The sequence below is a fragment of the Hypomesus transpacificus genome, unplaced genomic scaffold (assembly GCF_021917145.1).
Source record: "Hypomesus transpacificus isolate Combined female unplaced genomic scaffold, fHypTra1 scaffold_218, whole genome shotgun sequence".
Taxonomy (NCBI): Eukaryota; Metazoa; Chordata; class Actinopteri; order Osmeriformes; family Osmeridae; genus Hypomesus; species Hypomesus transpacificus.
The window spans coordinates 116,242-139,395 of NW_025813755.1; the positions used below are offsets into that span (position 1 = coordinate 116,242).

A 23,154-nucleotide genomic window follows, 5' to 3' on the forward strand; every position below is an offset into this window, starting at 1 on the left:
TGCAATGGCTGGACTAACTAAACAGTGCTGTCCAGTCCCACTGGGCACACAAAAACAATCACTATTGAACCCACATAAGCTGTGAACTCATAGAAGATGTACTACATATTTCGAGTGCCTGCGAACAAACACAGAGGTGTTTCCCACAGTAAACAACGCACGTTAGCAAAGTGATGGGCTGGGAGGGCTGGCTGACCCAGCGTCATGTGCCAGAGCCTGGGGTAAACATCCCTGACAAAACATGGATGAGGAGGGGACGGCGAGAGATCGCCCAGGATGTCTTCCAGCATAGCTGAGGTTGCTAGTGCAATATGTACCGGACTCCTCCCCTCTGTGCTCCTCGGACTCTCCCTCTTCCTCCCGTTCCCCTTTTCTCTCTCCCTCTCCCTCCCTTCCACCCTCTCTCTCTCTCTTTCTGTCTCAGCCCACATCTATTTTTCATTTGGACCCTTTCCATCCCAGCTCGTTCACCCCCTTTTTTGAATCTACACACACATGCACACACACACAAAGAACAGATGTGTCAATATGTTTACAACTTCACAGCTTCTGATGAGACCTAGAAGGATGCACTGCACAACATCTCGTGAAACGAGTAGCATTCTGCTTTATCTCAAATCATTCACACACAAAAACACACACACAAACACACGCACACACACACACAAACCAGCATGACCAGCTGGACTGGGTAGGGGAAGTAGCGCCTTTTGTAGCCGTTTTAGACAACAGATGGCTGAAAATCTCTGTGCAGAGGAGGGTACTCTCCTTTTCGGGGGCAGCGAGCACAGAGAGAGGTTGCATCACTCCTCTGCTCCAGAGCAGCCACGGGAGCTGTTTCTCTGCCTGCTGCTCTGGCTACACACTCCCAAACACACTCATCGACTGACCACAGACAATACAGCCTCTCAAGCTTACTGGACAGTGCCTGTGTGGCTAAAGGTGACTGTGAGATGTTGACATGAGTATCATACCACTTGAATGTCTAAGGCTCAATAACGTTTGATTCAACAAACAGCCAATATTTCTAATTGTAAGTTATTCATTTAAGTTACAGCCCATATAGAAACTTGACAACCACAGAATTCAGTTTTAATCCTGACTGCAAAATGTCAGTTAGCCTACGCTTACTGAATTGAATTGTGCTAATAGATATATTTAATTTTTCCACTTCCAATTCTGTGGGGTCTTTCTAAATGCCCACAGCTGCCCAGTCATGCTCATAATGTTATTGGTAAATTGAGGTGAGGTCCAGTCAGCGTGTGGCGGCTCCGTGAGCACGCTGCAGACCAGAATAGATCATGTGTCATCCTGGTAAATCAGGATTAGCGTTCTGCTCAAACCACAGGACATCAGCGACTATAGAAGACTAGGCGAGATGGACGCGGCGGATAAGTTCATTTTTCATGAAACCCACATACCGACCGTACACACACGCACACCTTTTCACTATCGACAGTTGCATTGTGTGGACGTTGGATAGGCAACACACACACACCCAACCCCAAATAAAGGTATCACACAAGACAAAACCTCCAAGCAGCATCCCCCGTCCCACTGACCGCTCTGGCACAGCCTGTGCATGTGCGGGTTAGAACAAACAAATGCCACATTCATGACCTATGACAGGTGGACTTGGACATAACATGCACTTTTTGTCCTTTCAAACGCAATCCGGTTAAATGAGAACTCGCTGCACACCCGTCCGAATGAGGCTCTGATTATGCAATTAAAGGCGACAGGGGATGCAGTATGGAAAGCCGACAAACCTGTCTGTCCTTTTCCGAGCGTCTTTTCCAAGCGGTAGGGTCCCACGTAATTGGCATGTTGGGCACCGCTGTTGTCTTTTCCAGACGATGACATGTTGATGTGTGGAAACAGAGACTTTGTCAGAGGCGCAGTTGCGTCTATATGAAGGTCCAGCCGTTGTTTTTACTCCACAGCCCTATTGCCTCCTCCCGTCGCTATCTTTCTCAGTCGTTCTCTTAGGTGCTCGCTCTCCTCTCTCTCTCTCTTTCTCTCTGACTCTCCCTCACACGCTGTTGGAGAAGGTACGATTCTCTCTACCCCTCTCTTCTCCGTTTGCTGCAGATGAACCGCAAGTGCTTCAGGAACCGAATATCATTGTTGGTGAGCCTGCACTTCTTCGGTTGGCCTATGGAGGCACTATAGAGGCTCAAGGACTTCAGAGCCTAAGAATGACGGACGGTGAATGCAGCCAAACAGCAAGCACAAAATTAGTGTGGCAACACCCCAGCTTGTTGCTGGAGCAACTTCTTTTTGGTCGAAAGTATGGGAAGTTACTATTCTTCCTCCACGGGCTGCTCAGTTCATATGAGATTTTAAAAGACTTTGGACCGAAATATCCTACAGCCTTTGTGTGTGAGTGTGTATGTGAGTGTGTGTGTGGCTGAAGTACGTACATGGCATGTGTGTGTGTGCGTTAACTCTAAGGTTCATTTCACACCCCAGTGGTCTGAGACTTGTGACTGTGGCTCGGGCTGAAGCCTGTCTTACTCACAGCAAGGGTACAGGTATCAGGGGAAGCCTGTCCAATGTCATGCTTTCCCAAGTCTGACAGCAACACACACACACACACACAGCATTCTTCCAACCTAAAAGCACAGTATGCTTGCACTAGAGTGCTGTCAGAAGAGGAAAGAAACGACAGAGAACGGAAGTCTGATTATGTGTCTGTCTGCAGAAAGACACCTTGATTTCACCTCCCTTCCCCTAATGAAACAACATCTTCTTGTCATACTGTCAGTACGCCAGGAGCCACAGCATCACTCCCCAAAGGTGCCCTCCAATCCCCGGAAGGAACATGGTCCTTCTGAGCATGCGGGCACCACACGACTGACAGGGAAATTGACGTCAACACTGACAGTACAATGTCATGGGAAGCTGAAACAGCTAGAGCTGCATGGCCCATATCATATTGTTATCACTTTTTGCAGTTCGATTTTGTTAACTTCACAAATTCAATATTATCATTTATGAGATAAAGAGCAACTCCATAATCTTATTGCAACAAACGTTACAGTTTATTTGCATATGTTGTCCCCGGGCATGCAAGATAAAACAACATTATACCATAACTGTATTTAAATTCAATCAACAATCCACAAATAAACACATGTTGTGTGTGCAGTTATCTGACTTGGAATTGTCTCGTACAAGAAAATGCAGGTTTAAACGTTGAGAACCTTCTCATTAAAATCAATACCCTCTATTGAAGGCCTGTGTTTTTTCCTCTAGTGGACATCTCTGTCTGAGCAGCCTGACCCTGACCTGCATCCTCAGTGGAATAACACATGCCTGGTCAGGGGGAGGGTCCACACATGCCAATCATCCCAGGGGGGTTGGTGATTGGCCAGGTGTTCCTGTGGCGGGGTGGACTCTGAGCAGAGCCAGGACCAGGTGGAGGGGTAGAGCATGTGATGTCAGAGCCAGGTGGCTGGTGGGTGTCATTTCAATAATGCATGGCCCAGCTCTGACACTCTCAATGCTTTGAAGTTTCCAGAAACATCTGTACCCGGAGTTTTTTAATCCCCCTTCCTGCACCTCTCTTCTTCCCTCCATCCCCTCTTCCCTTCTTTCCAAGGATATCATTCCCTCTCAACTGCAGCAGAATTAATGTTTGTGTTTGTGTGTGTGTGTGTGTGTGTGTGTGTGTGTGTGTGTGTGTGTGTGTGTGTGTGTGTGTGTGTGTGCGTTTGCAGGTTTGTGTGTCTGTGTGAGTGTGGGTCTGTGAGGATCTGTTTACTTGCAATTCCCAGTTTACAGCACCAAACAGATCTTGTCAACTCAATTCCCCTATTTCTTGTTTATTAGTGCTGTACGCCTCTACGAACCTCATTTCTCATATTAAAGACATACTGTACGTTCAGAAACTTCTGGGATACAGAGCATGATTATCTGGACTGTTTCAAGCGTTCCCTGGCTCACAGTGTGTGTGCTGTTGTTTCAGCTGGACACCTTCACACACCTAATCTATGTAGTCAAGGTTGTCCGGGCACAGTGACCTCCGCAGTGGGCTTTCTCCCTGTCCCCAGCCTGTTTCACAGGCGTGACCGAGCTTCCCTTGGTCCACCTAATATGTACCTCACATGTTGGCCTGATGTTCTGCAGAGCCTTCAGTGAGCTTGCTCCCAGGGAAGGGGTGACCCGCCCAGCTCCATGTCCACTATGGGAGGAGGGTTACACCGTGCATGAACAGCATTCACATATGGGGCTTCCGACTGACGTGCAAATGGGGATGGATGGACAGCGATGAAGGGAGAGAGAAGGGTGCAGATAAAAGTGGAGAGGGAGAGAGAAATAGGGGGAGATAGGCCAATATCGGCGGGGAGGGAGGGAGGGAGAGAAAGAGAGAGGGAGGCAATGATGGGTAGACAGAGGGGGAGAGGGGTGACAAAGAACAGCAGAGAGAAGTAGAGGGAGAGGGGCGGGTGGGGGCAAAAAAGGGGAGGGCAGGGGGAGAAAGATGAGAGGGTGGAGCCAAAAAGGGGGGAGACAGAGACAAAGAGAGGAAGAGGGTAAGAGAAAGGGAGACTAGAGAGGAAATGAAACATGCATGACGCGTGGCAAGCATCCAATGACCTCTGGATATGAGAGCGTGGAGTGGGATGCCAGGCGCCTTAATATCACTCCAGCCCAGATAATGAGAGGAGTTACATCTTCATCGTACACACTCTGCACACGGGGTCAGACTGCAAAACAGGTTCTGGAGCAGCACGTCCTATCAACACATATATCCTTATCTCCTTCTCGCTCCCTCCCTCTCTCTCTTACGCACACACACACACAGACACACACAAAGACAAGCAATGGCAAGTATTCTCCTTGGGACCATCATTTTCCAAAAAGGTCAAACAGCTGTTGATACAACGACAACACATACACAAAGTTCACACACCACACACACACACACACGCTCCAGCTCACCAGTTACAGACTGGTTATGTCTAGCTTGCTGAGTGAGGGCTGTTGGCTGGGCTGGATGTGGTTGGCCAGCTTGCTGGGTCTAGATTAATGAGCGTGTGGTGGTCAGACAGAGGAGAGACTATTACAGTCCATCTGTAAACGTTTATGGGCTGGAGGGCAGAGAGAAGGAAGACAGAGGGATGGTGGATGATGGAGGGATGAACAGACCTTTACCTGTCAGCCATGACGTTCATTTATCACCTGTTGGGCCGGAGAGTTTGGAAGTGGCACAGCCAAAGAGGGGCTTGGAGAAGACCAGGAGGGAGGGCCAGAAGGAGGGAGAGAGCGGGAGAAAGAGGGCAAGAGGGAAAGAGGAAGAGAGAGAGATCGCGAGGGACGAGGGCTCGGTCCCACGGAGACCAGAAAGAATAAAACCCACAGAGAGAGATTTGATCAGTTTATGAAAATGGCACAAACCACCTCCCAGAAGATTTCCAACCAGGAGCCTCTCCCACCCCCAACATCCCCCTCGGAGGCCCTCACAGGAGGGGGAAGCCTGGGAAAAACCCAAGCAGGTCAGCTGGTAGAGATCCCCCACACTAAGAAATAATAACTAGACAGACAGGATGAATCTAGTTGGCTCTTATTTCAATCTCCTGTGTGTGTGTGTGTGTGGGGGGGGGGGGGGGTTGTATGTGAGAGAAAGATAGAACGAGAGAGAGAAAAAAGAGAGAGGGAGAGAGAGGGAGAGAGACAGAGAGAGAGAGAGAGAGCGAGAGAGAGGAGAGAGAGAGAGAGAGAGAGAGAGAGAGAGAGAGAGAAAAAAGAGTGAGAGAGAGAGAGAGAGAGAGAGAGAGAGAGAGAGAGAGAGAGAGAGAGAGAGAGAGAGAGAGAAAGAAAGAAAGAGAGAAAGAAAGAAAGAGAAGAGAGAGAGAGAGAGAGAGAGAGAGAGAGAGAGAAGAGAGAGAGAGAGAGAGAGAGAGAGAGAGAGAGAGAAGAGAGAGAGAGAGAGAGAGAGAGAGACGAGAGAGAGAGGGAGAGAAGAGGAGAGAGAGAGAGAGAGAGAGAGAGAGAGAGAGAGAGGAGAGAGAGAGAGAGAGATTAGTCTACGCGTACCCTTAGTGATGGTATGGCAACACATTCCTAACTGAATAGCTGCAAGGCATTTCCATCCAGTTTTACAAGACCCTCACATGCACACAAATACTATGGCTGCAGACAACAATAATAGATCACTTCAAATCAAACACACATGCAACACAGGTATTAACACACAAGTGAGACTACACAAGGAAAATGAATTACAACACACATACGCACACTCACAGCTCTGAAGAGGCACAGCTGTAACTCCACTGCCCTCTGTTGGTTAAACATTTAAACAACACACACTGTTGACTTACAGTAAAAGAAAACAACTATTATTTGTATAAAACCTTTAGTTTTATTGCTAAGCCTCCATCAATCAGGACAGTGCTGCAGCTAAACTGTTTATATGGCAGAAAACCAGGTATACACGGCTTGCAGTAGCCACCTACTGAGAGAAACATGCATTGACCCACAACCCTTGTACTAGGATCTGAACTGGATAGTTCTCCACCTAGCAACACGCCTTGTATTGGAGACAGGAACCCCTGCACTGCACAGCACACCCCAGCTTTAACAAACTACTCGAATAACATTTTGGATTTGGCATTTTAGACAATTAAGACACACACAACACAGAAAGGGGGGGAGGGGGGGTCACAGGCACACAAGCACACATGCATCATCCACGCCACACACTCGTCTGAAGACATGTGGGGATAGAGCTTTTGCCGCTATGGCACCCAGACTCTGGAATGCTTCGCCAACCAGCATTAGATTTGCTGAAAATGTTGAGGGTTTTAAGGGACAAGTGAAGACTCACTTGTTCAGGTTAGCTTTTGAGTAATCTCTGTCTTTGGTCTATTGATAATTTGTATCTGGTTTTATTTATTTTATTGTTTATTGTTAGACTTTTATGTTATATTGACAATGTACATTGTAAAGCACTTTGTGACCCTGTCTGTGAAAAGCGCTGTAAAAACAAATTTTACTTACTTACTTACAAACATAAACTACGTGTTCACTCATTAATCAGGACCTGTGGTGATTACTATGGAAATAATTGGAGTATAAGAAGCAAATTGTTGGCAATCATTTGGAGAGCTTAGCGCTGGTGTGTGTAATTAGTTTGGCTGGGTGCGCCTGAGTAATTACAGAGCCAAAGTTAGTGGTGCTGCAAGCAGCGTGAAGGACTTCATTGACCATATTAGAGTCCACATAATCACGGACACAATTAAAGCCCCGCTATTTAGAACCTAACCACAGGATAAGCAGGAATGTCTGAGATTTGAGACCATGCCATCGTTGAGATCTCAGCACTCTCCCTCAAGCATCTAGAGTTGCAGCATCTATCCAGAGGCGGCTGCTTCTGCACACATTTACCTCAGGACTAACCCGTTCTTAGAATCGGGTTGAGCTCCAGTGTCATAATAATGCAATTCATTACACCTTAAACCCATTAAACCCAGCCAGCCATTCAGTCAGGCCCAGAGTCTGATGAGGCAGCAGCATGTGTGGCTGGCGAGCAACATAGGTGACCTCTCTGTGATTGCGTGTCCTACACAGTCTGAGTACAAAGCAGTTGCCCTTGAAAAGGCCTCACGCACTCCAAGGCAGGCTCAGCTCTCTGGCCAATTGGAAAGGGGCTCCTGGCAATGTCATCCTCTCTTTCCCTGTAACAAAGCCAAGTGAACAGGAATTCTGTGTGTGCGAGTGTGTGCCCACTATGGTGCGTGTTTGAGTGTGAGTGTGTGTGTGTGTATGACTAAATACATGGCTGCGTGTGTGTGTACGTGAGTGTGTATGCGTGCGTGCTCATGCCTGGGAGGGGGAGCTGTGAAATGACCACACCTCTGAACACATGAGCATGGTCAAGGTGACTTCACCTCTGCGTAGCTGTTGCAGCAAACCTGATCAGAAACAAGATGTTTCACACGGTCCCATGGATGTCCTGCAGCCATGCCCCCTCACCCCATACACAATGTCCCTCTGCTCTCTGGTGTACTCCACAGTCAATCACTCAATCAAATGTATTTGTACAGCCCCATACATCCCTCCGCAGACAGACTCAGATTGTGGTACAACGCTCAGGTACCAGAGATGACGTCAGGATTGCGGGCATCTGATCCTGGACCATGATGGAATTCACAACAGTATTAGCAGGAATACAGACAGGGAATTCCTGAGGCACACCATGTATTATTGCTAAGATATATGAAAGTTGCAATAGATTAGATTTTTTCGGTATAAAGTGTTGTCCCTTGTAAACATGTTGAGAGAGTGCCCTTTGAGAACAACACAAACATCTCAGTTCCAGTGGAAAGTAAACGTAGCATTTTTGGAGTGTAACGTTACATTCCAGCCCATTGTGTTCCAGCAATCCTGTTTCCAGCCATTTGCCTTTGGTGAGGCAACCTTTGCTTCCTTGTTTATATTGTCAAACCACTGTGACACAAGCGATTTGGAGGAAAATGTGAAAATTCTGGCAATAATTGGGGGTTCTATTTCTCCTATTTAAAATGATTTTATATTATTACATACTGCAGCTGTAATGCTTTTAGTGATGGTCAGGTGATGGCTGGAAAGTTGGACCACCAAACACTGCAACTTTGGTACTCTGGTTATGGCCATGACAAGAATGGATTTATGTGAATCCCAGTTTAAATGTACGGCTGCAGTCATTTGCTGTGGCCTTGGTCCTTTTGTCTCTGGCTCAAAGGGAGGGAGGGAGGGAGGATGAGAGAGAGGGGGGGAGAGAGAGAGATAGAGAGAGAGAGAGAGAGAGAGAGAGAGAGAGAGAGAGAGAGAGAGAGAGAGAGAGAGAGAGAGAGAGAGAGAGAGAGAGAGAGAGAGAGAGAGAGAAAGAGAGGAGGAGGTGGGGAGGGAAGGATGTAAGAGAGAGGGAGAGATGGATGGGGAGGGGGAAGGAGGCGACAGACGAGTGTGATGCAGGGGTGGCTGGAGCTGTCGGCAGGGAGGGACTGTGGCAGATGCATTACCGCCGACATCTCCATCCCTGCTGACACTGGCCTGCCCCACACACACAGACACACACACAGACACACACACACCAGCATGCACACACACCCCACACACACAATTACTGTTTCCACGTCCATCCCTCTAGACTCAAACCCTCTCCGCACACTCAGACACACACACTGGGACACACACACACACAGAGCACACGTTGACACACACACACATGGCCAGGCTGATTAAAACCAACGGTTTGGATGGCTCCTCACCAGGCACAGGGGGTAACGACTGTCCACTTTTTCCTATCAGCCCCCTGCCTGGGCCAACACCCCCTTTTACACACACACACACATGTACACACACCCATTCCTCCATCCCTCTTTTCCCCTCCCATCCTCCTCTCTCGCCCACACACCTCCCTCCGAAAGCAGGGAAAATGTCATGCCGGCAGGGGGTGTCGCTCTGGTCCTCCGGAGAGCAATAAAGTCTGATTGGAGTTAAAACAGTTGGTCAGGCACTCCACCCTGGCATCTGCTGAGTTACACACATGAAGCCTGTCATCTGTGAAATAGAAGCTGGGATGGGAGGATAGGGGAAAGGCCAGAGAGAGATGGAGGGAAGGAGGGAGGGAAGAAAATAGGATAGAACAAGGCAGTGAAAGAGAGAGAGGGAAGGAGAGAGAGAGAGAGAGAGAGAGAGAGAGAGAGAGAGAGAGAGAGAGAGAGAAAGAGAGAGAGAGACCTGTCGAAGAGAAAGATTGAGAATCCTCCAGCAGTAGGAGGAGGAGGAGGAGAGAGGGAAAGATAACCATCTGTGGCTGGTCGTGGCAGGTAGAGAGAAGAGGAGGGGAGAGGGGGACGAGTGGGATCCAACCTGGTTGAAAGAGAGAGAAGCAGTGGGAGTGCTGCGAGGGAGGGAAGAAAGGACAGGCACATCTGACCTTTAGAGACATGGAGCCATTCCATTCATTCATGTCTCAATGCCACCAAACCTTCCTCCAATGCCTCATACTGTCCTCCACACCCCCATATCATCCCTCGCTTTCCTCCCCCCCCCCCCCCCCCCCCCCCCTCTCCATCTCCCCCACTGTCCAGGAACGGCCCCCCCACCTACATTTGGCCCCCTGAGGGAATTATTTTCACTTCAACAACTTCAATTAACCTTATTCTTTCTCGCAAATCCAATCACTCACACTCCATGTCCCAGGTGGAGGAGTTACCCTGGGCTAGGGAGAATGCTGCAGTCCCAGTGTGATGCTGGAGTCCTCGTGCTGCCATGCTGCACCAGGGGCCGCGGGATCTTCACACAGCCAGCTGGGGGTTGATCTCAGTGGTGTGACTACATCAAAACTCTGGGTCTGTATATATGGGTGTTCCTATACTGGTGGTTGGGAGACTGGGTATCCTATAGGTTTTTAGAACACATCGCACATACATATGAAAACACCTTTTTTACAGCAACCTTTTGCAGTCTGAAGGAAATCTGGAAGAGGGAGATTAACAGACCTCTCTCTCTATGGCTTAACTGTGAACAGCTTCCAAGGTCTCTGATCTCACATGAAAACACCAATCTATGTGTGTGTGCATGAATGCATGTGCGTGTGTGTGTGGGTGTGATTTCCACACAGCTGTTCTCAAGCTCATACCTGGCAAATTCCAGCATACCTGCAGGCTGGCTCTTATCTACCATCCGCCTGCTCTCATTTTCATCTGGCTGCCGGAACAATGGCAGGCCAGTGGCAAGATGGCGGGCACACAAACACACAAACAAACAAACAAACAAACAACTCAAACACACAAACACTGATGCCAGAGTGATCGTAATTACAAGAGCTGCTCAAAGAATCATCATAAAACAGAGATGGGTCCCTGGGTGGGTCTCCAGTGTCCAGAGATCAGATTCCACAGCGTGAACGTGGAGCCTGAGTGGATGATTGTGTGTCTGATCAGGCTTCATTCATCTGCAAATGGTCTCCTTTAAGACAGGGACTTGGAACGCACACTTATGATGTCACCTTTCAATTAGTACCTGATGAGTACCTCGGGAACGGTGATAGATTTCACTTTGGATAACAACAATGGGTCTAATGAGCAGATAGTGACTGGTGTGATACTAGCAACACACACACACATACACGCACCCTCTGAATCATCTATGTTGATGCAGTCTTTGTGCACTCCACAGCAGGATACGAACACCCTCGATCCTCCATTCCTCTCTCTAACCCCCTTCCCAACACAGCACCAGTCGCCCCTAGCTCCCAATCACTGGCTCCCCACCCTCACACACACACACACACACACACACACAGCCCCCCTATCCAAGCTAGTCCTGGTCTTATCAGTTTTTAATTGCTGCTGATTGGGCTATTATTGTTGTGGTTAATCTGCCTGTGGGTGGCTAATGAAGGAACTCCACTAGGAACTTTATCATGAGAGTACAGAAGGAAGGCATGGAGAGATTCCAGGACCCTTGAGCTGCAGAACAGGAGGGAAGGAGGAGAGGAGGCGTGTAGGACAAGAAGAAAAGGAGGAGGAGGAGAAGGATGAAGAGGAGGAGGAGGAAGAAAAATGAGGAAAAAGGAGGAAAGGAAGAGAGGAGAGAAGGACAGGGGGAGGAGGGGGAGAAATGAAGAAAAGGGAGGAGAGGTTGAGGAGGAGCAGACAGAGAAGGAGAACAGGAGAATCCAAAGGAGAGGAGAGCTAGGAAGAGAGGAGGAGGAAGATGACAGGATGAAGAGGGTCAGAAGGAGAAAGGGATGAGAAGAAGGTTTGATGGTGGTTGGAGGGCTCGCCAAGAGCTCAAAATAGGTTAGGGGACAAAAATAGAAAGAAATTTTTAAGAGAGGCTTTGTTTTCGAACTTGAGATTGTTTTTTGGGGTGCGTGGATAGTCTGCTGGTTGGGGGGTGGGGTGAGAAGAGGTGGACTGAAGCAAACCCAGCAAGTGTCTGGACCATGTTGTGAGAATGTTCCGAGTACTTTATGTCCCTGCAGAACCCGGTAGTGATTGATGTGGTTGTATTCCAAGGCCTTTCTCCTGCTCGGTTCTATTTCTAACCCAGGCAGCAGGACGTCGTCTGGGGCCGGGTGATTTGATTTCCTTCCGTTCTTCCATTAGGCAACGAGGGCAGGTAGGACATCGCCCACAGCTTACACAGGTCCCAATGCCCTGTGCAATAACATAGTGTTGGCAGCTGACCCTGTGGAGCGCCAGGTGGGTTACATGACAAACTGGTGCTGCTTTACTCCACTGAGTAGGTGGGTGTGGGGGGTCCAGGGAGGGGGGCTTCGGGGACCAATGAGAGAGTGTTAGTGAGGCTCTGGCGAGAGGAGGTTAGAGTAGGATAAGAAGTTGATGCTTCAAGTTTTGGAAAATTCTGGGGGGGTTTGCAGTCCTTTTGGGAATGATGGATGCGGAACAACAGGATATGATGTATGAAGTTGCATGGTCAAAACACAGCAAGTGGAGGATAATCTGTCTCTCTACTGTGTAAGTCGCAGTCACACATACACAAGCCTGCATACACACACATTAGTACAAACCCTCAAGCACACGCAGGCGGACGAGCAAACACAGACATCAGTGCACAATCCCACACACAAACACACACACACACAAAGACACACACTCCTGAGCATGCTGTTTAAGCATGCACTGTCAGTAAGCGTGTGTGTAATGTTCCCCTATGTAGACTGATTACCACCATTACAGGATGTGTCAAGGGCACACAGCGCTCGAGGTCTCGATCATGTTGATCTATTCAACATTCTGTGGAGGTGGGGATTCCTCACTGAACTGCATCTCCTGAGGCCTCCTTAATATTTTCTCTCGCTCTCTTTCCTTGTCTTCTTTTAAGGTTGGTTAGGGTTAGATTTAACTTTTTTGTAGGGGGGGTCTACACAGAACTGTTCAGTCCCGACCCATAACAGCGGATCTTGACCCACACAGACCTGCAGAATTTCAGAATGCCTATTTTATCACCAACATATGCGGGGTAATTGATCTTTGAAGATGAAAACCAAACAAAACAGCATTTCAGTGAGACCATTTTGCTTGAGAGAAATACAATTTTTCTGAGATCATTGCCTTTCTAATGGCTCCCCCTACTGGTGGGATTCAACACATAGTTTGCAGTAAACCTACAATCTTAAACCATGGAATAATATTCTTAATCCCTGCAAATTGATTTTGTATTCAGCAGGGGCGTCGTTAGACCCTTTTTACTGGGGCACATGCCCCAGTATAAATCTGCTGTGCCCCAGTAAAATCTCAAGTTTGAGTTTTAACAATTTATAGATAGTTTCTAAATGATCGGACTACAGATCGTCATATTTTGACTAAAACATAAAAACAATATCACATGAAGCTCAAAAAAACTGTATTTGCGCTCAAATGAATGCGAAAAAAATGTGCGTGCTCGCATTAAGTATTGATGTCCCTGCCAAAGCTAATATCAAACTTGCGTCCCTGAACTGTTGTATAGTAGGTTAAACAAGGGGAGTTTCGATAGCCTAGTAGTGTATTGTGCGCAGTACTGTGAACTGTTTTTTCAAAGGGATATGAATAGGGGCCTGTGCCTTAATAGAGTTGTATGTCTAACAATGCCTCTGGTATACAGTCACAGGAGACAAGAACTTCAGCAAACCTGACAATAATGTGAAGGAAAGGCTCTGACACGTTCTGCAAAGAAAGAACATGATAGGGGTCACCCATGTCCAGACCAATGTAAACCAAAGACAGATACAGATAGAACTCTGGAGGGCAGCATACTTGTGTCAGTGTCTTGGTTCTGAAAGAGCCTGGGCTTTCATAATTGTGCAATCTCTTCCAATCTGTCTTTTATCCTCTAATTGACCCACAGAAGGTAGGTCACCACAACGATCAACCGTTCTCCCCTTTTCATTTGACCTGAGAGTCCAATATATTTTCCTTAAGCTGCATTTTTATCTTTAAAATCTTTATTAGCAATCAGAAGACTGACTGAAAAAAACAACTTGAGTCGTTGAACATCGGAACTAAAGGTGACAGGTTGATAGGTTTATGAACTGTGTTGATTCCACAAAGTGGATGTGAGTCCTTAACCAAACCCTCAAATGTGTTTACAATCTAACTACATGACATCTTTATTATGATTGATATCATGTTATGAAAAACATAACAGGGGTGAATCTTAAAACTATTACATGGTGCATGCACAGCGAAATAATTGCCCTAACTGCACCAAAGTTTATGTCATAGTTTCTGACATGGTTGTTGCACTTGCAATCAAGTAATACATTGATGTAATGTATCATACATTATACACATACATACATACATATATACATAAACATATGTATTAAATGAGTCACTGTAATTCTACGGGTTATACATTTCCTGTTCTTTTCAGTTGTTTGGGCATTGTATTGTATCAACCATGTGCATGAGCTGGGACCAAACAGATTCAATGGAGTTGTGGGACAGTGGGCATAGTAGTACAAAACACTTATTACCATCAAACACAATGGTTTATAGCTGCTGTACTATCACTATCACTTGTTCAATTTCATCAGTTGTTTCCTTACCTTAACTTTACCCTAGCCTTGACCAGTCTTTGATTCTACAGATAGTTTGTTATCTGTAGATAAGCGCCCCGTAAACTACAAAATGCTCAATTGACTAAAAATCCTCATGGACTCTCATGGAAAATGTTGATTTTACCTGAAGATTCTATACCTACCCATTGCTAAGCTGGAAAACTAAGAACCCTTTGAGAGGAGTAGGGTCAAGAATTCTAACTCACCAGAACTTGTACTTGAAACATGACATTTCAACGTGATACTTGATGATGGATTTCTCTATTTTCACTGTATCTAAATAAAGAAAGGTCAACAGCTTCCATACAGCATATCCGGCAGTACCACTGCTGCCATATAAAAATGTACTAATATTTTTCAGCCTAATAATCTACTGATCACTGGATCAGAGTCAAAGACAGAACAGGCTGATGTCTACACAGTTAAAGTTCAATGTCTGAGGTGGGGGTAACTGTGATAACAATAGGCTCTGAAGTACAGTACGGTAGAACATTCCCATTATTACCTGTTTTATCTTGTGTGACCTGGATGTACCGTGGTGATAAACACATCCCAGAGCTTAAGTACCCGGGTCCTTGACAGACAACTTCAAAGGATCCTTCCAGGTGTCAGGTTCAAGCAGACAGTAATACTGTAGGCCTGTTCTACGCACCAAGAGCTTCAAGATGCTGGGGTACAGTCGGAGTATCTTCCTGGTTCGGACCTGCGGTCGCTTTTTCAGTGTGGAACAGGCCTGTTTCCGCAAGAACCACAACAAATGCACAACTTTGGTTTCCCAGAGATTTGCCTCATATAACTTCAATGTTGTGAGTATACAAGCGCAATGCTGACTTTAAGAATGCTACATTTAGTTTGAACCCAAAAATTCAAGTTTGTTATGTTGCAACAGATGGCAGATCTATAATTGTATTTTGGATCTGCACATCTCTATCATGGTATCCAATGGTATGGAAAGAGGTTCATACAGTAGAGTAGCCTTCATTGGATTTCAATTATGTGCAGTATTCAAGCGGTTTAACAGTGACGATGCGATGCATGAGCAAGTAAAAAGTAGACAGCAGAAAGGTAACAACGAAAAAATGCCACACGATGGAGCCCTGGAGTAGGTTATAGACAGCTAGGCTGCGTGCAAATGCCTGCGTCGGAGGAAGATGTAAGCATTGCAATTAAGGACAAGAATGTTCAAGTCAGTAGGGATGGGCGTAGCCATACATTTGGCTACACAAATGTGTCAATTGCGATGTTTATGAGCAATATTTCCTCTATCGAAAAACGTTTTTAGACTACTTCTGGAATTCCAGAATATTTACGCAAACCTCTTGAGTAGGCCTAGCAGAGGACTAGCCTACTTTTCAGAATACCTCCATAAACGTTTGAAATAGAAAAGGAGACATTGTATTTGCACTGTTAGAGTTGAACTCTTGAGTTAACCGTACGAATTTACTCTTTATTATGCATTGAGTAGCCTACTCAGCGTTCAGCGTGATCATTAGCATAGGCAAAGACTAGTAGCAAACATAACATCTAGACTATCAAGATCAGTAAATTCACATAAAACGTAATCTAAATATGTAGATGTATGCTGTTGGAGCATGTATGCTGTTGCTGTCTATTGCATACTGGAGAGCAGCGTAGTTTACTATTGCACTGAGTACAGTGGTCACGTTTCTTAAGCATGGACGTGACATCTAACACGAGACGCCTGGGCCCGCCCGATCTGATTCATATGTAATCACGCTGCGCAGACCGGAGGTGTTCCGCTCCTTAAATACTGGGCTGTTGCACTCGCCCGTCACTACTGCAGAAAAGTTGCATCCAGCGGCTAAGAGGAGCCCGGTCGAAGACATTCCTAATCGCCTTCAGTCTTTTCTAAATCACTAAAACCCACAAGGTGAGATGTTTGTATTACAAATAGGCTCATTTACCAATGTAATTTTGCCGAAAATTGCTTTGTCTCAAACATTGAACTTCCTACACATATTTTTGTATGTTGTGTGATAGTGAAAATATGTGTGCTTTCCATTGGGGTGTGTCAGTTTATTAATGATATAATAGATTCTTCATAATTGTGTCTAGAGTAGACTAGCCTATGGAAGTCAAAATGGGAAGTCTTACACGCGGAACTGGAGGCCTGCCTTTAGTTTGTGCGATGTTGATATGGATGCAGGCCAATTTACCAAAGTATGAACAGTGTCACTATCCTGGATTCCAGACAACCAAAAACCCGCCACGAGAGGTGATAAAAATAGATGTCATCTGATCATTTAGGAATTTACGTATAGAGAACCATGCCACATGAAATTCCGAAGGCTCCGCAACTCGCTGTGAATAACCTGTTGATGAAGGCTAATTGGAAGTGGTGGACTGTTTGACGGCCTGATGTTTGGTCGGGGCTTAGAACGTTGTTCGTAAGTTGTAGCCAGTCGTTTCGCGTTTTTTGAATGGAAATCTCCAATAAAGTCACAACCCGTTATAAATTAGCCCACTTAACAGTAAATGCTTCTGTTCGATGCATTTTAATAATGATCGAGGAACGTCTGTCTGATTAATTAGTTACTTGAGGCCTAATGGTTATCTATGTGTTTTAATCCGGTTGATGGAATACCGTGCCGGCTTTCTACAGTTTGTAGTAGGTTATATGGTGCTCGAACGCAATGCAGACTACGTGCCCAGATTCTTTGAGAGCATGGAGTGGTTGCGCATAGAAAACCAAGCCCCTCTTGCAAAGCATCCTGGTATTTGTAGTCTCCCGTCTGCTCTCAGCATGGCACGATGAGATGGTCTGTTCTAAAGGCATAATGAGCACACAGTACTGCCAGTACTTTAATGTTCAAGGCTGTTGATTCACTAAATAATGTTTCCCCCATTTTATTGTGATGCAGTAGATTTGCATCCCATTTTCTAGTGGTCACAGGGCCTGGACATCAGATCATTAGTAACTGTCCTTGGAAATCATAAAGCCTTGTTGTGGGATCATACCAACGTTGTAACTCGGGGAGCTAGCTGTGCACTCCAAGTGTCTGTATTCGATGGCAGTTGTAACATAATCACCATGTCACTGCTAAATTGGATGCTAAGCTGCATGTGTGGCCGTTATCATCCAGACTGCCAGCTTACATTTATAGCCCAATCTAAGACAATGACTAGATAAGGCCACAGCCTGGCTTTCAGTCTAAAGTCCAAGCCAGGACTGCTGGAGGCTAGGAGTGATATGGATGACCTATAGTGAACATGGACATATGACACCCAGGCAGAGCTTTCTGAGTGCTGTGGGGCCAGACTGACCTAAATGAACCAAGGAGAACTGATCTGTTTGGGAGGTGGTTACAGCTGTCAAACTGCAAATGTTAAGCAAGCTCACTCATTCATACTCGCATGCATGCATGTACACACATATGACAACGCATGCAGGCTGTAAAAAGTAGCCAAAGGATGTTACTTTTACTAGGCCATCCTTACAAGGGTTGGTAATGTACAACACCACAGTAGAATCAGTGACTCCTTCACAGACTCATTCTTGGGTCTCTCCGTAATCTGGGGATAAAGAACTGCTGACGCCTTTGCTTTTGCAAGTTGTGATTTGATTGTGTTTAGTTACACATTCCTTTGACCTCAAAAGGCCATCCCATGGGACCTCTCATCACAGATCAGCAGTGTCTAAAGATAACACTGAGCACTCGATCAGAGGTCAGTGCCCTGAACAAACTCAAAAACAAACTAAATCATTCTAAACGTGGCTCATTGGTCAGGTTAGTGCTTGTGCATTCAGATTCCATAAGGGGCAGAGTAATCCTTGGAGTCAGATACCCTGAATGACTTCATTCCCCGCAGTCGTCCTGTTATAACAATGAATGCTGGACTGATCAATCAGATGCAGACTTTACTGTTGCAGCTTCTTGGCTGTGTGTGTGCGTGCCTGTAGGCCTATCGGAGGCTCCCTGGCTGTATGTGTGTGTGCCTGAAGACCTACAGCAGTTCTCTGGCTCATTAGTCCACAGTAAGCCTCTTCTCAGGGAGAGATAACGGGATGAGTGCTCTGGCCTGGTTCAGGGAAGGTGTGTGGAGCTCATGGCTGGGGTTGAATAGAGTGGAAGGGGTCTTAAATAGCCCTCTCCTGGGGGAGTCAGAGCCTATTACTCCTCAGAGCTCCTTCACTACAAGCCTCTGTCCACACAACACTGAAGGGGCTCAGTGTCTTGGTGATGATGAAAACAGGCCCACAAGCACTTATCTTCCTCGTCCACTTGCAAGTAAATATAGAGCCATGACGACATCCCACGATAGTCAGGGCGGCATGGCAATTGGCAGCAGGGATAGGCAGAGGTTGTGAGATAGGAGTTGCTTTGGAGACCCAGAGTTGCCATCTGGGGAAGGATAATGGTGGGTGTTAGACTGTAGGATGAATTGGAACTTCCTGTTTGCATTGGGATGTAACTCTTGCATGGATACTCGGATAAGGGAAGCATATTTTCAGTAAATAGCAAAAAGTTAGCTGCTGAGTTCTGAATTGAGAGTGTACTGTTAATAGTCTAGCGAGAGGCTCTCTACGGGATCTCACGTTGGCTGCCGGAGGAAGGAGAAGGTTATGTCATAGGCTGATGATGCAGTCATGTCAGGTCTTGCACGAGCCGGTTAGGATCAAATGGGCACTCACCGTGGATATGACATCTCTCTTTCACTGTCCCTCTCTCACCTTTTTCTCTCTCCCCCTCAGATGTCCACCAAGGAGAAGCTGATCACCCATGTGATGAAGGAGGAGCCTGTGGGCTGCCGGAACAAGGTGACAGTGGTGGGCGTCGGCATGGTGGGCATGGCCTCCGCCGTCAGTGTCCTGCTCAAGGTAAGGATGAGGGGAGGTGTGGGGGGGAAGGGGAAAGAGGGATGGGTGAAGGGTCAGAGGAGAGAGGTGGATAGAGGAAGGGGAGGCTGGATGGATGAGGGGAGAGTGGAGGAGAGCGGGTTTGGGACGTTTTGAGGATTCCAGTCCTGTAGCCCAGAATGGTTCAGATTCATTCATCTGGCTAGGTACTATTCTTCTAGAGGAGGAACAACCGAGCCCCTTAGGGACAACACTGCTGAGTGGAAACAGACCAAGGGTCAAGGGCCCCTAGCCAGTGTCGTATTTCCAGTCCAGCCTCTGTGCCCCCTTATTCAGTCTGTATGACGCAGTGCTGTAAGAGGTACTGAAGGTTAGTTGTTACTGTATGCTCTGAGATGAATTGTGTTGGTGTGCTAGCATAATAACTAGAGAGCAGTCACCCTTAAAGCTGCGTGTGTGTTCAGGACCTGTGTGATGAGCTGGCCCTGGTTGACGTGATGGTGGACAAGCTGAAGGGCGAGGTCATGGACCTGCAGCATGGATCCCTCTTCCTCAAGACGCACAAGATCGTGGCCGACAAAGGTGAGAGGGGTTCAGCTTACAGAGTACACCCCTGACCAGGTCCACCCCAACTAGGTCCCCGCCATTTAGGTCCACACCAACCAGTGTCTGTAGTCCTGTTGTGGGGCTGACCTGTTGCGGTTGTTTCCTAGACTACAGTGTGACCGCCAACTCCAAGGTGGTGGTAGTGACGGCCGGGGCTCGCCAGCAGGAAGGAGAGAGCCGTCTCAACCTGGTGCAACGCAACGTCGACATCTTCAAGTTCATCATCCCCAACATCGTCAAGTACAGTCCCAACTGCATCCTGTTGGTGGTCTCCAACCCAGGTGAGAACGAGAGAGGGAGGGAGGGGAAAGAGGGGGTTGGAGGTAAGGGGATGGATGGAGGGGAGAGAGGAGTATGGAGAGAGAGACTGATTTTTCTGGGAGGGGAAAGGAAGTAGGAAGTGTGATGAGATGAGAGTGCTTACAGTTTTAGTGCTGAACTTGTGACCCCCCTCCCCCCCACCCCCCCTCAGTGGACATCCTGACCTACGTCGCCTGGAAGCTGAGCGGTTTCCCACGCCACCGTGTCATTGGCTCCGGCACCAACCTGGACTCTGCCCGTTTCCGCCACCTGATGGGAGAGAAACTGCACATCCACCCTTCCTCCTGCCATGGCTGGGTCATCGGAGAGCACGGGGACTCCAGCGGTATGTCTGACCACTCCCAGCGGCTGGCTGGTTTTGGCAAGTCTGTCTCATCAGGAGAGCGAGACGCATTGTCCATTATGCTAACTGACTGTCTCTTTCCCCTCCAGTGCCTGTGTGGAGTGGTGTGAACGTTGCCGGCGTTTCCCTGCAGGGTCTCAACCCACAGATGGGCTCCGCCGACGACAAAGAGTCCTGGAAAGACGTCCACAGGATGGTGGTTGACAGGTGAGGTGGCAGGGTCCAAACTTGCTAAACAACCCCTGGTAAATAATCAGCAGAGAAGGTAGAACAATGACCACAGGTTTATTCGCACAGATTCAGGGTTGGGAGGTGGAGTGAGGAGGAATTTGAGCTATGTAAGCCAGGACAAATGCTTTGGCTTTCACACAGTGCACCATTGTGTGGAGAGGTTATTGCCAACTGGCAAGCAGGTCCAATGTAGAGGTTTTGTAGAAGAATGCTCACCTCGAGAAAAGTCCCCTGCTACCATCCACACAATTTTCACTTGCCCCCTTAACAAACTCTACAACCATGCAGTTTTTTTAATGTATTAGATAATCATTCAATCATTAATAGGCTTTATGATACAGTAATATCCGACCTATGATAGTGGGGTTTGTCATAAAAACAGTCTGTCAACCATCATGTTGTTTTTAACATGGCATCTCTCTTATCACTTGTTCCCTTGCTCAATTTAATTTCCTCTGTTATATCTCTCTCTCTCTTCATCCCTTGCTCTCCCAGTGCCTACGAGGTGATCAAGCTGAAGGGCTACACCTCCTGGGCTATTGGCATGTCTGTGGCTGACCTGGTGGAGAGCATCCTGAAGAACATGCACAAAGTCCACCCTGTGTCCACTCTGGTCAATGTAAGTCTACACACACACACACACCTGCTCTATTAGCTGTTCTAACCCGAGTTACCAACCCCGTCCACCCAACCGGCAACTGTCTCATACCGTCTCCCTCCACCCTTTGTGCCCCACGCCTGGCCTCCCTCTCAGGGCATGCACGGAGTGAAGGATGAGGTGTTCCTGAGCGTCCCCTGCGTCCTCGGAAACAGCGGGCTGACGGACGTCATCCACATGACCCTGAAGCCCGACGAGGAGAAGCAGCTGATCAAAAGCGCTGAGACCCTGTGGAGCGTGCAGAAGGAGCTCACCCTGTGAGGAGCTCTCTCTCACACACACACACACCTCACGTCCACGCCCAAAAGATACACCTCTACAGTGGCTCCCCCCCCTCCCCAGCTCCTGCTAGCTTCCCTAATGTACCTATGAACCTTGACCCCTACCAGAGACGGTGAATGAGGCCTCTTATGTATTTGGGGGCGGGATCATGTATCGTATCCAACAGGAGCTTAACATCAGCTCAGGATGTTTGTTTTGGCATGAGATTCACAGGTGTCATTTCTCCTCTCTACCCCCCCCTCCCCCATCCCCCCTCCTTCCTCTCTCTCCCTATGAGACCTTCTGTGAGTCCTCTCAGCAGATCTAACCTGTAGACCTTAACCTGGCCACAGCTGTGTCTGCCGGCGGGGGGGACAGAGGGGGGGGAGGGGGGTCTCTGTGTACAAGCCTCCCAAGGCCCTGGCTTACCTTGCGAAACAAATGGCCGTGTCGCTTACTGCCGTCTATGCCCCTCGTCTTTGTCACACTCCATGTACCGTGCGGACATCCTGTAGCCTTTATCTTTGTTTGTGAATGTATCGTGTGACGCCTCTCGTGGTCAGGTGGGCCTGGCACTTCCCTTTTCTCTCTATTCTGTGAACGTCGCGTGTTCATCGAGGCTTCTCCGTGTTCTCCATGCTGCAGCGTTCTACACAGAACCCCCACAGGCTGCCATGTTGTACACACGAGTAACCGTGAGTAGGCTAATGGTGCTCGAGTCTTTCTGTAGGGAAAGGCTGACCCTGGTTTGTTTATCTGGGTTTAAGGGCATTGGGCTTAAAACACTGCCAGCTACAGTAACTACCTGATGTCTCTTTGTCACTGCACACGTTCAGAAACGGAGAATCAATGGGAGCCTGTGCCATGGCCTCCACACTGATCTGATGGCACATCCATATTTGTTTGTAACTGATTGTGGCATTTCTGTTTGACGTGTCGTTTGTGCTTCTGTACACCCTAAATACCCTCATTTTTTTGTGTGACTATTTCTCTACCTTGTTTTGGGTTAGAAAAACCCAGCCAGGTGTTTGAAAACTCATGTACTGTATCTGTGACGACACTGTCCTTAAGGCAGCAGTATTCATTGTTTTGAAACTGAACGGTGAGCTGTCGCGAAATTTCTCCTGTCAAGTTCCCTTTCTGGCTTGTGACACTGTCAAAGATGCTGAACTTGCTCCACCATCAAATAAAAAAAGATTTGAATGACGATTCAAGCCTCTTTCTGTGTTTGTGTGTCTGTGAAAGACGGTGATTTTATTGGGCATGTGCATGAATAAATGTAGCTGGTGATTCAGCTGGTCTTCATGCACAGCAGTGTGTGTGTGTGTGTGTGTGTGTGTGTGAAG

The 23,154-nt window shown here is 47.4% G+C and overlaps 2 protein-coding genes across 3 annotated transcripts in view; one reads left to right on the forward strand and one right to left on the reverse strand.

Annotated features, from left to right (window-relative positions):
* The window catches only part of LOC124462474 (serine/threonine-protein kinase BRSK2), a 113,974-nt gene extending 111,883 nt beyond the window's left edge, over positions 1 to 2,091 (reverse strand). For both annotated transcript variants that reach the window (XM_047014064.1, XM_047014063.1), the window contains exon 1: positions 1,770 to 2,091. In XM_047014064.1, the coding sequence (XP_046870020.1) occupies positions 1,770 to 1,863 (94 nt within the window). In that variant the 5' untranslated portion in view covers positions 1,864 to 2,091. The remainder of the gene's footprint in view (positions 1 to 1,769) is intronic.
* A 14,254-nt stretch (positions 2,092 to 16,345) lies between these two features.
* ldha (lactate dehydrogenase A4) lies at positions 16,346 to 23,015 on the forward strand. The gene is made up of 8 exons (XM_047014066.1): positions 16,346 to 16,460; positions 19,284 to 19,409; positions 19,853 to 19,970; positions 20,102 to 20,275; positions 20,467 to 20,640; positions 20,748 to 20,865; positions 21,385 to 21,508; positions 21,644 to 23,015. The coding sequence occupies exons 2-8, from the start codon at positions 19,284 to 19,286 to the stop codon at positions 21,806 to 21,808; spliced, it is 999 nt and encodes a 332-aa protein (XP_046870022.1). The 5' UTR covers positions 16,346 to 16,460; the 3' UTR covers positions 21,809 to 23,015.
* The last annotated feature ends 139 nt before the right edge of the window (positions 23,016 to 23,154 follow it).

Excerpts from the sequence above, each read along its gene's own strand:
- ldha (XM_047014066.1), top strand. The coding sequence starts at position 19,284 with ATGTCCACCAAGGAGAAGCTGATCACCCATGTGATGAAGGAGGAGCCT. Across the intron at positions 20,866-21,384 it reads CACAGGATGGTGGTTGACAG|TGCCTACGAGGTGATCAAGC; the intron begins GTGAGGTGGCAG and ends TTGCTCTCCCAG. Across the intron at positions 21,509-21,643 it reads CTGTGTCCACTCTGGTCAAT|GGCATGCACGGAGTGAAGGA; the intron begins GTAAGTCTACAC and ends CCTCCCTCTCAG.